This window comes from Schistocerca americana, chromosome 1, assembly GCF_021461395.2.
Source record: "Schistocerca americana isolate TAMUIC-IGC-003095 chromosome 1, iqSchAmer2.1, whole genome shotgun sequence".
Classification (NCBI taxonomy): Eukaryota; Metazoa; Arthropoda; class Insecta; order Orthoptera; family Acrididae; genus Schistocerca; species Schistocerca americana.
Window position 1 is genome coordinate 876233556 of NC_060119.1, and position 17394 is coordinate 876250949.

The window sequence follows — 17394 nt, forward strand, 5'->3', positions numbered from 1 at the left end:
GTTTGAGGGGATGAGGAAGTGGCTCTGGTAATTTGCTTCTGTACCGGGTCGGGAGGGTAGTTGCGGGATGCGAAAGCTGTTTTCAGGTTGTTGGTGTAATGGTTCAGGGATTCCGAACTGGAGCAGATTCGTTTGCCACGAAGACCTAGGCTGTAGGGAAGGAACCGTTTGATGTAGAATGGTTGGCAGCTGTCATAATAGAGGCACTGTTGCTTGTTGGTGGGTTTGATGTGGACGGACGTGTGAAGCTGGCCATTGGACAGATGGAGGTCAACGTCAAGGAAAGTGGCATGGGATTTGGAGTAGGACCAGGTGAATCTGATGGAACCAAAGGAGTTGAGGTTGGAGAGGAAATTCTGGAGTTCTTCTTCACTGTGAGTCCAGATCATGAAGATGTCATCAATAAATCTGTACCAAACTTTGGGTTGGCGGGCCTGGGTAACCAGTCCGGGTTATCTGGATACTTCCCACTAACACCAACCTGTCAGAACTCCAGAGATGGGAACTTGTCCTTCAGTATATCCTCTCTTCTCGTTACCCACCAGGCCTCAACCTCCACTAATTTCAAGTTGCCGCCGCTCATACCTCACCTATCATTCAACAACATCTTTGCCTCTGTACTTCCGCCTCGACTGACATCTCTGCCCAAACTCTTTGCCTTTACAAATGTCTGCTTGTGTCTGTGTATGTGCGGATGGATGTGTGTGCGTGTGTGTGTGCGTGTGTGTGTGCGTGTGTGTGTGCGTGTGTGTGTGCGTGTGTGTGTGCGTGTGTGTGTGCGTGCGTGCGTGCGAGTGTATACCTGTCCTTTTTTCCCCCTAAGGTAAGTCTTTCCGCTCGCAGGATTGGAATGACTCCTTACTCTCTCCCTTAAAACCCACATCCTTTCGTCTTTCCCTCTCCTTCCCTCTTTCCTGATGAAGCAACTGTTGGTTGCGAAAATTTGACTTTTGTATGTATGTTTGTGTTTGTTTGTGTGTGTGTATCGACATGCCAGCGCTTTCGTTTGGTAAGTCACATCATCTTTGTTTTTAGATATATTTTTCGCACTTGGAATGTTTCCCTCTGTTATATATATATATCATATGTGCATTTCTTGTGCACTTGTCACGTTCCACATCATGACAGCTACCATACCATGGCATTGATAAATGGAACACACAACCAACTAACTAACTAACTAACTAACTAGGAGGAGTAGGTACAAAATCAGGATTGCAAGAGAACTGGTGGCCCTGGTGATCAACTATCACAATCGAGGTGATGTTGAAAAAGTGAAAATCTGTCATAGATCAGTTTTCATTTTGCACGTCATTTAGAACATGATAAAACTCGTCACCTGCTGTGTCTTGCACACGAGTTACAAAAGCCCACCAAACCAAGTCAGCAGTAGCAATATTACCGCTATGTCAGGTCAATCTCCCTGACTTCTTTTAGCCATCTAATCACAGTGCAAAAGTGCTGAGGTCATCCCTACAAACCTGAGGCAAAGACAGTCAAGTGGTGGGAACCTGTGGATTCACTATCACTGAAAAATGTTAAGACCCAGCCACATGTGGATAAGTTTATGCAGAGTGTTTTTTGATACTGCCCAAGTGTGATGCTAGAAGATAATACCTGTAAAGGACAAACCATCACAGGAACATACTACCAAAATCTCCTTATGAGGTTATCAGAGATTGTCAATATGGAGTATCACAGGAAGCTGTCAGAGATGTGATTTTGCTCCACAACAGTGCCCCAGTTAATGTGCGTAGGTCACAAGTGCTGCTTGCTTTTCTAGGAGAGTTGTGATCTACACAAGCAAAAGCATGGTTAAAATCACAGAAAATTCCAAAGAAGTAATTTCTTTTTTGTAAGTTCTACCATAACTTAGTCCATGGCTGCATACATTGTTGAGCAAAATTGTTGACCAGTGCTTATCACATGACTACAAGCCACTAGATGCCATTATAGGCACACAATGAGGTAATAAATATTTAAGAGGAGCAAAGATGACTGGGAAATCATTGTAGTGACAATAAAGGGCTCAAATCAGGAATCCGTTGACACAAGTAACTTTGCTACTGGGCAGATCATTATAGTCTAATGCCTGGGAACAAGAAGCATGGAAATGGTGAAGGGAGGCTATATCAGAATGTTGCAGTCTGTGTACTGTGTTATTCATTTGTGAGTGCTACAAATAATAAACAGTAAATAATTATTTATATTCAATGAGGAACATTCCCTTTATCAATGCATAAGTCATTTGCAGATAAAATTTTTGAATAAGCTATTTATTTGAAAAATTATCTATATAGAAATTTATTTCAGTACTACCCATATCTGACGACATGTTAATGTAATTCTAAATGCACCAATTTTTTCTAGATGTACATTTTCTTTGTTCATTTCTTGATCTGCATACTCTCACATATAACCAGTGTTTGTTCTTGTTGCTCAACACAGGTTTTGTTTAATGAATAAAATAACCACATTAACTCATTATTTCACAGTGATGATTGATCTGTTGTCTATGAAACAGAAGATTCAGATGCAAAATTCAGTGCATATGTAGAAAAAATCACTCTCACTGTAAAACATTTACAAGAATTTTATGAAAGATTACTAAACAAGCAAAAAAGGCATAATTGTGAATAAAAATTCTATATGTAAAAGCTGTGTAGGACATGAGCAAAAACAGGAAAACCAATGTGAATATTTGTTGATGAATAGTGCAACCAGCTCCAGAGTTCATGATATCCAGTATGCTTAAAATAACAATGCAGATATTGTGTTGGTTCACCATAGCAACAAAAGGATTAGAGCCAAGCAATACAGCAAATATATTGAAGAGCTACTTCTTTCAAAAGAAATTTAATTCTAATGAACTTTAATGGAAATCTGATATTGCAGTACCTGTGATATTCCGATTACGAAGCAAAGTTCCTTCGGACATGCATGCATGTCCAAAGGAACGGACTCTGCGGTGATCACAGCAGTGTGGCCTCAGTTGCCTGAGACTGCAGTTGTGTGTGTGTGTGTGTGTGTGTGTGTGTGTGTGTGTGTGTGTCATCTGATTTTGATGAAGGCCTTGCTGGCCAAAAGCTTTATTTGTGACAGTCTTTTTGTTGTACCTATCGCAGCTCAGCATCTCCGCTATATGATGAGTGGCAACTTCCCTTTTCATTATAGTGTTAGTTCTGAACATCATTTGTGAAGCAAGGAATCAACTGAGACAGTTATCTATGTGTGCATAACCACTGTTTTGCAAGCAATTTATGAAACTACAGCATATTTTTAGATGTAATGAAAGCTTTCAACGTGAAGAAGCATAGAACTCTCCTAAGGAAGCTTCAATGCTGTAGCATTAGGAACCACTCAAATGGCTGGCTCTATTCTGTTCGCAGTAACTTCAAACAAAAAGTAAGCATAAGACATGTATACGGTATTTAAAATCACAAATAATCTCGGAATATTTGTGCGAAGAATGGTCAAGCATGTGGTGGGTACTTTAGGGGTCAGTAGTGGTGTGGTGCTAAGGAGCACCAGAACTGTCAGCTACCAGCACAATCACCACACAGCACTTGTTGTGACTTGTCTTCCACTGGCAGAACTTTGACACCGAAATCCCACAGGAAATTGCATGCATAACCAGGCTGCCATCATGGCATCAGCACCTGACCAGCATGTGGCACTGGTGGTGCCCAGAGAGGTCACTGGCCACTTTGAACTATTTCCTCCCACCAGGTCAAAGGCTGCAAATAGCTTGCCATGTAACCTGCCTCCCCACGATTATTTAGGGGTGACACATTACCTACTGTGGGCCAGTTCTGTCAGAATGAATGAACTGGGCCAAGTATCAAGTACAGTAGTACTACTTCACTCGGAGCCTCGCTCTCAATGTGCCATCAGCTGTGCAAGAGGATTGACAAGCTGCTCACTTCAGGACTTTGACTGTGTGAGGCAATGAGGACACTTCCTCTTTTACTCACAGTGTTCTTGTTTGACAGTCACTTGATTGGGTTATGACTTTAGGCAAGTGCACTGTGGGAGTGTTGTAATTTTTACAATTTTTAGTAGTGTGGTGCTCCACACTTGACATGACATGAGGAATGTCTTGTTATAGTGTTTCTGTTACTAATATTAGTAGTTATGTTTAATTGGTATTTCACATAAAGACATGAGAAGCATGAACTTTCGTTAACAGTTTCTTGTTCTGGAACCTTGCAAACTGTGAATAAACTTTCAAAATTTTAGGCTTATCCTCAGTCAACAGATACTTCAAGCAGTGTAACCTTGTCTTTTACTGACTGAAATTAGTGATCAGGATGTTCCAGTTGATTTTCATAATCAATTGTTTGCTGATGACAATATTATTAAAAAAAAAAAAAAGGGTCCAGCTCATAGAAATTGTGTTACAAAACTGCTCAGTAAATAGCTCACAATTAAATGGGTCATAATAAATAGTGAAACAGTAACAATACATTTCCATAGTTGTAAATATGTACAAATTCTATAAGGAGCAAGGTCAGAAGAACATGGTGTTACCCCTCCCAATCCAACCATTGGAGAAAACATTGTCTAAATGTTTTCTGACATCAGGGATAAAGTGTGGTAGGGGCTCCTTTCGTACTGGAACCATAATCATTGCCTGATTGAGGACATTCTGCAACGTTTCTGGTAATACTTCACTGAGAAAGACATAATTTCCTCCAGAAGCATGTCGGGCAGGAGATATGGTCCAGTCACACAGTAGTGAACAATACTAGCCAACACATTTATACGGAAACTCTTTCGAGGTTGGAACACAAGAGTTGCTTCAGGATCTTCCAACTCTTCAATATGGCCATTGTGGCTGTTGAATATTCCTTCCCTTGTGAAGGTAGCCTCATTAGAAAATAAAACACTCATTTGGTAGTCAAGAATGTTTCCAAATAGGTGTAAATACTATTGGCAAAATTCCACGTGCTTAGGAAAGTAATTAGCTGATAGGTCTTGTGCTGTCATATACATGAATGGCTACATGTCAGTCTCATGCAGGATGTTCCACATATTGGTTTTGGGGTATTTAGACCCTTGGCTATAGAGTTTGTGCTGGTTATTTTCGATTCACTGTAATGCAGCTTCCTCAAATTGAACAGTCATGTTACCAGTTTTCCATCAGTCTGATCTAAGGATCATGTTTCACAAAGACACTATCAGTTCTTTGAAAAGTGACGTGATTTGGTAACCTTCTGCCTGGAAATCATTCTTCATGCATGTGCCTCACAGCTTGATTGTCATATTGTGCCTCCTCATAAATGAGACATACACTATATGATCAAAAGTATCCAGGCACCCCCAAAAAACATATGTTTTTCATATTTTGTGCATTGTGCTGCCACCTACTGCCAGGTACTCCATATCAGCGACCTCAGTAGTCATTAGACATCGTGAGAGAACAGAATGAGGTGCTCCGTGGAACTCACGGACTTCAAACATGGTCAGGTGATTGGATGCCACCTGTGTCATACATCTGTACGAGAGATTCCCACATTCCTAAACATCCCCAGGTCCACTGTTTCCAATGAGATACTGAAATGGAAATATGAAGGGACACATATAGCACAAAAGTGTACAGGCTGACCTCGTCTGTTGACTGAGAGAGACTGCTGACAACTGAAGAGGGTCGTAATGTGTAATAGGCAGACATCTATCCAGACCATCACACAGGAATTCCAAACTGCATCAGGATCCACTGCAAGTACTATGACCGTTAGGTGGGAGGTGAGAAAACTTGGCTTTTGTGGTCGAGCGGCTGCTCATAAGCCACACATCACGCCAGTAAATGCCAAACGACGCCTCACTTGGTGTAAGGAGCGTAAACACTGAATGATTGAACAGTTGGAAAATGTTTTGTAGAGTGACAAATTACGGTACACAATGTGACGATTCAATGGCAGGGTGTGGGTATGGCGAATGCCCGGTGAACATCATCTGCCAGCGTGTGTAGTGCCAACAGTAAAATTCCTGGAGGCGGTGGTGTTACGGTGTGGTTGTATTTTTCATGGAGGGGGCTTGCATCCCTTGTTGTTTTGCATGGCACTATCACAGCACAGGCCTACATTGATGTTTTAAGCACCTTCTTGCTTCCCACTGTTGAAGAGCAATTCAGGGATGGCAATTGCATCTTTCAATACAATCGAGCACCTGTTCATAATGCACGGCCTGTGGCGGAGTGGTTACATGACAACAACATCCCTGTAATGGACTGGCCTGCACAGGGTCCTGACCTGAATAGTATAGAACACCTTTGGGATTTTTTGGATCGCTGACTTCGTGCCAGGCCTCACCGACTGACATCGAAACCTCTCCTCAGTGCAGCACTCTATGAAGAATGGGCTGTCATTCCCCAAGAAACATTCCACACCTGATTGAATGTGTGCATGTGAGAGTGGAAGCTGTCATCAAGGCTAAGGCTAAGGGTGAATTCCAGCATTACCGGTGGAGGGCGCCACAAACTTGTAAGTCATTTTCAGCCAGGTGTCCGGATACTTTGGATCGCATAGTGTATGTCAGCTAACTAGGTGTGTAATCAGCCATCAAGAACCTATAAACATTAGTAGAAACTTTCAAGTGAATACAACATAAACAGTAATAACGTAATTGTTTACCTAGGCTATTGCTAACAGTAAAAAAAATCTTACCCTTTCTAACAGTAAGATGTAATTGTGTTGCAAATCAGATGCCAGTGTCGATGTGTTACGTACAAAGCAGTCAAAATAACTGAAAATTCCTGGCAGATCAAAACTGTGCATCATGCTGGAACTCAAACCTGGGAAAAATTCATTCTGGAACATTCCTCCAGGCTATGGCTAAGCCATGTCTCCACAATGCCCTTTCTTCCACTAGTACTAGTCCCAAAAATTTTGCAGGAGAACCTCTGTAAGGGACTGACAGAAGTAAAGCTGTGAGGACGGGTTGTGCTTTAGTAGCTCAGTTGGTAGAGCCTGCAAAAGTTAAAGGCCCCAGTGAAGCACAAACTTTTAACCTGAGAGTTTCTTATCAGTGCACCTCTGCTGCAGAGTGAAAAATTCCTTCTGAAAACAACTGTGAATGCTGGTCTAATGGAAGTTCAGTGCCAAAACCTTTTTTTTTTTTTTTTAAAAAAAAAAAAAAACCTCTTTTGTGGATAAAGATGCACCTGTGAAATTTGTGTCACATAGTATAAGTGGTTCTTTTTCACAAAAAAATTGATGATAATTTTACCAATAAATGGCAGTGTGTCAGAATATGCACACCAGCAGATGCATGGCACACTGCTGTTCCTCAGTTTATGTCTGAGACGTCCAACATGACTCTCTCTACGAAGGAGCCAATATAGGTCTTTCACAAGAACAGTGACTGTGCACCAGTAGCTCTGCAGCAGTTCCGGGCACTTAAGGGTGTTGTTGTTGTGGTCTTCAGTCCTGAGACTGGTTTGATGCAGCTCTCCATGCTAATCTATCCTGTGCAAGCTCCTCCATCTCCCAGTACCTACTGCAACCTACATCCTTCTGAATCTGCTTAGTGTATTCATCTCTTGGTCTCCCTCTACGATTTTTACCCTCCACGCTGCCCTCCAATACTAAATTGGTGATCCCTCGATGTCTCAGAACATGTCCTACCAACCGATCTCTTCTTCTAGTCAAGTTGTGCCACAAGCTCCTCTTCTCCCCAATCCTATTCAATACCTCCTCATTAGTTATGTGATTTACCCATCTAATCTTCAGCATTCTTCTGTAGCACCACATTTCAAAAGCTTCTATTCTCTTTTTGTCTAAACTATTTATCGTCGACTTCCTGACATTTAGATCTATACTCGATGTTAACAAATTTTTCTTCTTCAGAAACGCTTTCGTTGCCATTGCCAGTCTACATTTTATATCCTCTCTACTTCGACCATCATCAGTTATTTTGCTCACCAAATAGCAAAACTCCTTTACTACTTTAAGTGTCTTATTTCCTAATCTAATTCTCTCAGCATCACCCAACTTAATTGGACTACATTCCATTATCCTCGTTTTGCTTTTGTTGATGTTCATCTTATATCCTCCTTTCAAGACACTGTCCATTCCGTTCAACTGCTCTTCCAAGTCCATTTCTGTCTCTATCAGAATTAAAATGTTATCGGCAAACCTCAAAGTTTTTATTTCTTCTCCCTGGATTTTAATACCTACTCCAAATTTTTCTTTTGTTTCCTTTACTGCTTGCTCAATATACAGATTGAATAACATCGGGGAGAGGCTACAACCCTGTCTCACTCCTTTCCCAACCACTGCTTCCCTTTCATGCCCCTCGACTCTTATAACTGCCATCTGGTTTCTGTACAAATTGTAAATAGCCTTTCGCTCCCTGTATTTTACCCCTGCCATCTTCAGAATTTGAAAGAGAGTATTCCAATCAACATTGTCAAAAGCTTTCTCTAAGTCTACAAATGCTAGAAACGTAGGCTTGCCTTTTTTTAATCTATTTTCTAAGATAAGTCGTAGGGTCACGTGTTCCAACATTTCTACGGAATCCAATCTGATCTTCCCCGAGGTCGGCTTCTACCAGTTTTTCTACCAGTCTGTAAAGAATTCGCATTAGTATTATGCAGCTGTGACTTATTAAACTGATAGTCTGCTAATTTTCACATCTGTCAACACCTGCTTTCTTTGGGATTGGAATTATTATATTCTTCTTGAAGTCTGAGGGTATTTCGCCTGTCTCGTACATTGTGCTCGCCAGGTGGTAGAGTTTTGTCAGGACTGGCTCTCCCAAGGCCGTCCATAGTTCTAATGGAATGTTGTCTACTCCCGGGGCCTTGTTTCAACTCAGGTCTTTCAGTGCTCTGTCAAACTCTTCACGCAGTATCGTATCTCCCATTTCATCTTCATCTACATCCTTTTCCATTTCCATAATATTGTCCTAAAGTACATCGCCCTTGTATAGACCCTCTGTATACTCCTTTTACCTTTCTGCTTTCCCCTCTTTGCTTATAACTGGGTTTCCATCTGAGCTGTTGATATTCATACAAGTGGCTCTCTTTCCTCCAAAGGTCTCTTTAATTTTCCTGTAGGCTGTATCTATCTTACCCCTAGTGAGATAAGCCTCTACATCCTTACATTTGTCCTCTAGCCATGCCTGCTTAGCCATTTTGCACTTCCTGTCGATCTCATTTTTGAGACGTTTGTATTCCTTTTTGCCTGCTTCATTTACTGCATTTTTATATTTTCTCCTTTCATCAATTAAATTCAATATATCTTCTGTTGCCCAAGGATTTCTACTAGCCCTCGTCTTTTTACCTATTTGATCCTCTGCTGCCCTCACTACTTCATCCCTCAGAGCTACCCATTCGTCTTCTACTGTATTTCTTTCCCCTATTCCTGTCAATTGTTCCCTTATGCTCTCCCTGAAACTCTGTACAACCTCTGGTTTAGTCAGTTTATCCAGGTCCCATCTCCTTAAATTCCCACCTTTTTGCAATTTCTTCAGTTTTAATCTACAGTTCATAACCAATAAATTGTGGTCAGAGTCCACATCTGCCCCTGGAAATGTCCTACAATTTAAAACCTGGTTCCTAAATCTCTGTGTTATCATTATATAATCTATCTGATACCTTTTAGTATCCCCAGGGTGTAAAAAAAAAAAAAAAAAAAAAAAAAAAAAAAAAAAAATCTATTTTCCATTGTTTGCTAATGGTCTGGAGAAAATGATTACAAAATTCGAAATGAAATTTTCTTTTGAATTCTTTTGAAGTGCTATTTGGCAGAAGGAGGAAAGCAGTTGATATGGTATCTGGCGAAGATGTGACCACAGGATTGCAGGAGGGTACAAGTGGTGGTGTAAAAACATGCAGTGCACGGGGAATTGCCCAGACGTTGGTCATGCCTGCGAGCACCGCTCTCCGCTGTCACTTCCTCTCGATTTTTTACGTGTTCTGGGGCTCTGAAGTGGTTTACACTGACAGCTCAATAGCTGATGGTCACACAGGCTTTGCATATGTTCATGGAGGACATATTGAGCAGCACTCCTTGCCAGTTGGCTGCAAGTGTTTTCACTGTAGAGCTGGTGGCCATATCTCATGCTCTTGACTACATCAGCTCATGCCCTGGAGAGTCATTTCTCCTGTGTACTAACTCACTGAGCGGCCTACAAGCTATTGACCAGTGCTACCCTCGCCACCGTCTGGTAGCATCTATTCAGGAGTCCATCTATGCCCTGGAACAGTCCCGCCTTTCCGTGGTGTTTGTGTGGATCCCAGGACAAGTTGGAATCCCCGGCAACAAACGTGCCGACAGGGTGGCCAAACAGGCGGTGTGGAAACCGCTTCTGGAGATAGGCATCTCCGAAGCTGACCTGCGTTCTGTCTTACACCTCAGGGTTTTCTGGCTTTGGGAGACGGAATGGCATAACAGCATGCACAACAAACTGTGTATCATTAAGGATACTGTGAATGTGTGGAAGTCTTCCATGCAGTCCTCTCGCAGGGAATCGGTTGTCCTCTGCTGGCTCCACATTGTCCATATGTGGCTAACGCATGGTTACCTACTCCGTTGTGAGGACCCACCTCAGTGTTGCTGTGGCTCACAAATGACAGTCGTCCACCTCTTGCTGGACTGCCCACTTTTAGCTGCTCTGCGGCAGGCTTTTAACTTTCCCAGCACCCTGTCTTCGGTGTTGGACGACAATGCCTCCACAGCAGCTTTAGTTTTACGTTTTATCCGTGAGAGCGGGTTTCATATGTCTATGTAGGTTTAGTGCATGTCCTTTGTCACTCTGTGTCCTCCACTAGTGCTTTTAGGGTGGAGGTTTTAATGTGTTGCAGAGTGGCTGGCTTTCCCTTTTTATTCTTGTGGTTGGCCAGCCACTGTAATCTGTTTTCATGTTTTACTCTCTTCTGTTTCTAATGTCTCTGTTGTTTTCTTGTCCTCTTTTGTTGCTTTTAGTGTTTGTTGCTTTCGGTTTGTTCTTGTGGCTTTTCCTTTCTTTCCGTTTTGTGTTATATGTTTCATCCGTTTTATTCTCACACTTGTGGCATTGTTTTATTAGGAACAAGGAACCGATGACCTCATAGTTTGGACCCTTCTCCCACCTCTAAACCAACCAACCAACCTGCTAGCACAGTGTATAAAACTCTGCGAAACATCCTGCATTGCTATCCACACAAAATCATCCATATTTAGATGTTTCTTCCTGCTGACCTGACAGCAAAACAGAAATTTGCTATGGACTTTCTTGCTCACACGGAAATGGACTGTGTGGCCATGGAACGTTCTGTGGATGGAGGAAGCTATTTCCATCTCAAAGGACATGAATTGCAGAATATGGTCTATGGAAAATACGCACACACATCAACCGGCACTACTTCACTCTGCAAAGGTGACTGTGTGGTACGGGTTGAAGGTATTGTAGAGCCATATTTTTTCGAAGAGATGAACCCTCCAGGTACCATTACCATACTGTTACTGGTAAACACTATATGATTCTTTTGACACAGTCATTCCAACCCTTCAACAGCCTGGATGTGTCCTCTGCACATTGCACAGTCAGTAAAGCGGCTGCTGCAGAGGCATTTCAGAAGTGCTAAAATTATCAGCCATCATTTCTCTATAGCCTCGCCATCCATATTATCTTATCATAATCCATGTGACTTCTGGCTGTGGGGTTATCTGAAAAATGACGTTTTCAGTGCTCCAATTATGAATGTAGCTGAATTGAAGGCACGCATTGCACAGTGCATTCTGATCATGACCCTGACACACTCCAATCTGTCCAGAAGATGCGATTTCTCGATTTCGACTTGTCAGAAGACTGTGGACAGCATATTGAACTTGTCTTGTGCCAGTCTCACAACAGTTAGAAACCGAAGTCATTGTGCTTTTTAGATGGTTTTTGGCCTCAGGACAATTAAAAACTGATTTTTCCCATCCAGTGTGGTATGACCTTGCCATCATAGATGGACTTACATAATAGTGCCACAACTGTTAAACTGCTGATCTTGTGCAGTTGTCCAGATTGAATAGTACAGATGGTGTAATATGCAACTCATACCATAGTCATCATATTGTATTCATCTGTCGCTTTTAGCTGACCCGATTTACATTAAGATGCTTACACTGCATCTGTTGGTAAAATTTTTGTTAATCCCTTTTATTCCCTGGCATTTCTTCCCATGTCAGTGACATGCTGTTCAAATTTGATGTCATTCTGAGCAATGACTCTCTTTCTACAGCATTTTGAAATGAACTTTAACTATGGATGCCCTGTTTATTAGAAAACATTTTTCCACTGGCCCATTATTTTGAGGATTATCCCAATAGACAATCCAAAATATTAACAAGTCTGAAATTTTCTGGAACTCATGTCTGCAGTTGTGTAGCTGCTAAGCTAGATGAAAATCACAAAGGATTCAGTTGGGACTGAAGAGAGTCTCTGCAATTGTAACTGATAATTGAGGCAATTTTGTGAAAGCGTTTAAAGAATTTTGTGTCTTTACTAGAAGTTCTGTAGTCAGAGGCTGAAGAAGTATCTAGTGAAAATGATATAGAGACAAATTGTTGAGGTGTTAGAGAATTTTGCAATCGGTTACAACATAGATGCAAGAAAATGTCCAGTTACAATCACACTTTTGAATGCACTGCACGTGTACAAAATTTGTGTGCTACAAGTGACATTAATGATGTCCTTAAAAACTTGGATGGAAATGAATATGTAGCTTTACTTGAAGTGCATTGCAAAATTATATCATAATGTAATGCTTTTTTGAATGCTCCTGGATCTACAGCATCATCTGAAATATTTAAAACCACTTCAGTAGACTCTTGATGTGCGCCTGCCATTACAAGATGGAATTGTTTGTTTCATGCAATGAAACAAATTTATTCATTCTCTCATTCAATTACATAGAGCTTTGAGTGTGCATTCTGGTTAAAATGCAAGGTGAAATAAATATGCATTACAGACTTTTAGTACTGCACTTGATGGCACTAAATAAGTGTGTAAAAACTGGAGGGCAGTCCTCTTAAATATGGCAGCTTATTGGCAGAGTATCAAGATACAATTTGAAGATTTTTTTCACCTTTCTACACCAAAGGTGAAGTATAGCCATAAATGGTTCATCTGTATTGTTGTGGTGTGATTGAGGGAGGTTTACAATGAATTTATGATATATAGGATATATCATAATTAATGGTGTGAATGCACATATTTGAAAGTACACGATACTAGAAGCAAAAAAGGCTCAGTAAACATAGGCCTGCCATTGAACCAGTTAAAAGATAATTGTGACTTTGTGGTTAGCAGACATTACCAATGGGATTCTGTGTAAACTCTCTATGCTGTTCCAAAGTATTGTCTTTGTTTACATTTCCAAAATGTGGATTTGTAAACAGATTGGATACAATGGTACTCTACACAGAGTGCCACTTATGTCAATTGTCTGCAGTGTGTCAGTCGCCTTGTGAGAGTTGGTGGCAACGTGGGACATTACAGTAACAAGGAATATGCAGATATGTATTTCGTATGTGCTAAGAACAGTAATGCACAGGAGCCTACCCACTTGTACCAAGAAGCATACCCTGCCTGAAGGCACTTCAAGAGTTGAATATTTACAAGGGTGCATCAGTGTCTCCAAAAAACTGGGAATTTTGCACCTGCTGGAACAGGTAGGCCTTCATGAATTACACCTTGCTTGAAAATATGGTGCTCAAAACAGTCAAACGCTACCCAAGAATCTCAACAAGTAAATTTGCCACACAAATTCATGGAATGAGCCACACTAGTAATTGAAGAGTAATTCATCACATGCAATGTACCCATACCATTCCAGAATTTATTGTCTTGGTGTAGCAGACCTTTGTCCTATACTAAAGTTCTGCCAATGGATGTAACAACAAGCTGTACACAACTCTACATTTGATGATAAAGTTTTATTTACAGGTGAAGCAAAGTTCAGTTGATGGGGTGTTTTAGTTATCACAATATCACATTGGAGTCATTTAGACTCCAATCAACCTGCTGTACACAAGCAACATTTCTCATTGAATATGTGATTAGGAGTACTAGGTGATCATCTTATAGGGCCGTAAGTGTTACAAACAAACTTGATGGATGAATGACTTTCAATTTCTGTGGCATCATCTTGCAGGATTGCTCAAGGATGTTCCTTGGAACAATGCCAGAGGATGTGGTGCATGCATAATGGAGCACTGGCACATTTTGCTGCTATGGTAAGATGATATCTACCACACTGATATGGCCACAGACCAATTGATGAGTAGGACCTGTATCGTGGCCTCCTAAGATCAACCGATCTGACCTCATTGATTTGCGTGTCTGGGCCTACCTTACAGGTGTATTGTATGCCACTCCAGTTAACATGATTGAAGGATTGGAGCAGAGACTTGTCAGTGTTTCTCAAGAATTTTGAAATGATCTGGGCATATTTGAAAGGATTCAAAACTCTTTGTGGTGTAATTATGAAACACACTGGATAGTGGCCAAAAGATTTCAAGAAGTAGTGACGAGTCATGATTTGAAGGTCTTAGATTGTTGTGCATCTATGGAATATGTTTCATTTACAATGGCAGATCTTCCAGAATCAAATGTACCTTGTCAGATGATGATCAAAAAAACAATTGATCTGAAAACTAAATGCAACAGAAAGTACATTAGTTATATAAATGACAACACACTGGTTTTGGCTTTGCAATTGCTCTTTTATTCATTGTATTCACAAATGACAGCTTTCATTTGTGAAAATGAATAATGACGAATAAGTTTTGTTCAATTCTGCGTAAGGTAGTCTGCCTTAACTGTCAAGCTTCTTCCCTTTGCATTCATATTGCCATTTCCTATCACTAAGGATTAAAAGAATTCTTCTCTATTATCAGTTCCATGTTTTAATATTGACTTCACCATAAAGGAAGGCAGACAGATGATAGGGCTTAATGAACTGTTGACAAAAAGACTATTCAAAACAGAGCCCAAGGACAGATTGGGGAAGGACAGAGAAAGCAATTGACCATGTCCTTATCAAGTGTTTACCTTAAGCTATGTAGGAAAACTACAGAAAACTTAAATCTGGATGGACAGGTGGGTATTTGAATTGACATCCTTTCAAACTAGGTTCCAGCATCTTAACTACTGTGTCACTACACTCCATTTTATCGCTATGAAAAAGTTTAGTTTCTTGCTTGCTATTAGTTGTAATTTACCAGTGAGTGTGAAATGTAAGGGGAATTTCAGTTCTTACTGTACTTTGACATTTTTTCATTTTCTACACATTTTAAGTTTGCTATCTAGAATTTAAAAAATGTCAACTTCAGTGCACATGCTAGCTGCAAAAATCTAGAACAGCTTAAAAAATTTCATTGCCAGAATTGTTAGAGACACTTTCGGTAGTATCATTTGTGAGACATGCATAGCATCTCAGTGCTGTATTTCATGGTTTATATACAATGAGTAATGAGATACCATGCGAAGCAACACTTGATGAAATGTGGAAGAATGCCAGATATAATGTGACTCAAATTCTTGACTTATAACCAAGATTACTGAATTTCTTGTTGTTTTGTAAGGTACTTAATATCAACAAATACTCACTTCTGGGATGGAGTGATGGAGGTATCACAGCACTAATAATGGCCGGCAAATATCCCCAAAATGTCAACAAATTAATTGTTTGGGGTGCAAATGCTTTCATCAGTGCTGAAGATGCTGAAATTTGCAAAGGTAGTGTGAATTTTCTTTTAGTAAAACCACAACCACCATCACCACCATCTGCACCTGTTACTTACTTTTCTAGTTCAGTATTCTCCTTCACTTATGTTCTACGATATCCAGTGTCAATCATCATATATAGCTACAAAGAACATGTTTATTTTTGTCTAATACTTTGTAGGTATCCGTGATGTTAGTGCAATGTCAGAACGCTATCGGAAACCCATGGAAGATCTGTATGGGGTAAAAGGATTTGCAGACTTATGGGCTGCATGGGTGGATGCAATAGTACGCATTCAAAGTGAGCAGGTAAATGGGGACATCTGTCGTTGGCTGTTACCACTGATTCGCTGCCCAACACTTGTGATCCATGGGGCAAAGGATCCAATGGTACCTGAATTTCATCCTGCACTTCTAGTCTCCAATATACCTGGTGCCAAGTGAGTATGAGGAAAAGGTGGCTTTCATAAGATTAGTATAAAGCTTTTGTTTTCTAATGAAATGTTAAACTCTGATTTTAATGCTCTTACATGCAATATATACAAGTATTAAATCAAAATTTCAGTTCAGAAATATTAACTATTTGCATATCCTAATCTGAATAGTTTGGTTCTTGCAATATGATAAATTGAGTTTTGAAGCAGGGAAACTTTATGAAAATACTTAAAATACTTATTTACATACTTGTTAGAATCAAAGGTTTTGAAGATTGTTAGTCATTTTTAAATACTATCTGACAAACTCAGCATTCCCTGGGTACTTACATTCTAGAAAAAAAAAAAAAAAATCCCCATGCACCATAGTAGAATGATCAGAATGGGACAAACCCCCCTGCGGGTCCGGGGTAAGAATAGGCCCGAGGTATTCTTGCCTGTCGTAAGAGGCGACTAAAACGAGTTTCAACCGTTTCGGCCTTCCATGTGATGGTCCCCCTTGGGGTTTGACCTCCATTTTTCAAAATTCTACAGAAGTACGAGCCTTTTGGGGAAGGACGCCTTACGTGGTGTACCACTGGTCCTCAGTGCACTAAGACCTTGGCACTCAGCATTGTACCGGTGTTGTAACCATACCCACTATTCCTCAAATTGGGCCTAAACACCTGATGGGTTGTACAAGTTACGCCCATAGTGCGTCCCCATCTGCACCTACGATCATGATGGACTTTCCATGGCACCAGAAATCCAGCACGGTAGCCAGCCCGTTGTGGTGGGGTCGTCATGTACCCTCTAGGTTGTAGCCCCCTGACAACACAGGGATCGTACTGCCGATACCTGAGCTGCACCCTCCCCACGTCGGCCAAGGAGTAGATGCCCGTCTCCTTGGGGCATCAGGACTCCCGGCAACGGTCATCCTGCCAGGTGGCCCTTGCTGAGGCTGGGTGGCACACGTGGGGAGAGCCCCTGGTCGGAATGGGTGGTATCAGGGCGGACGTTTCGCAGATGAAACATCAACATGTATCAGGTCGCTCTGCAGCCGAGTCTTTCAAAAGGAAAGGTACTGTCTCTAGTTCTGGTTCTCCTGCCCTTTCCCCCTTGGCCACTCCCTGGGAGGAGGGACAGGCCCGCCGGCTTGGGGCGAAGTACTTCCCCCGCTATTTGGTCTGTTCTCGAACCGATGGGGGGACGTTCGCTACCTCCAAGCCCATGTTCTTTGTTCAGCACATTGAGGACATCTTCGGGGAAATCGAGG

General features: G+C 41.2%; 1 protein-coding gene across 1 annotated transcript in view; it reads left to right on the plus strand.

The window, feature by feature from the left end:
- The window catches only part of LOC124614046 (valacyclovir hydrolase), a 44728-nt gene that overhangs the window by 12770 nt on the left and 14564 nt on the right, over positions 1 to 17394 (plus strand). The window contains exons 4-5 of the mRNA XM_047142884.1: positions 15564 to 15717; positions 15887 to 16145. Of these exons, the coding sequence (XP_046998840.1) occupies positions 15564 to 15717; positions 15887 to 16145 (413 nt within the window). The remainder of the gene's footprint in view (positions 1 to 15563; positions 15718 to 15886; positions 16146 to 17394) is intronic.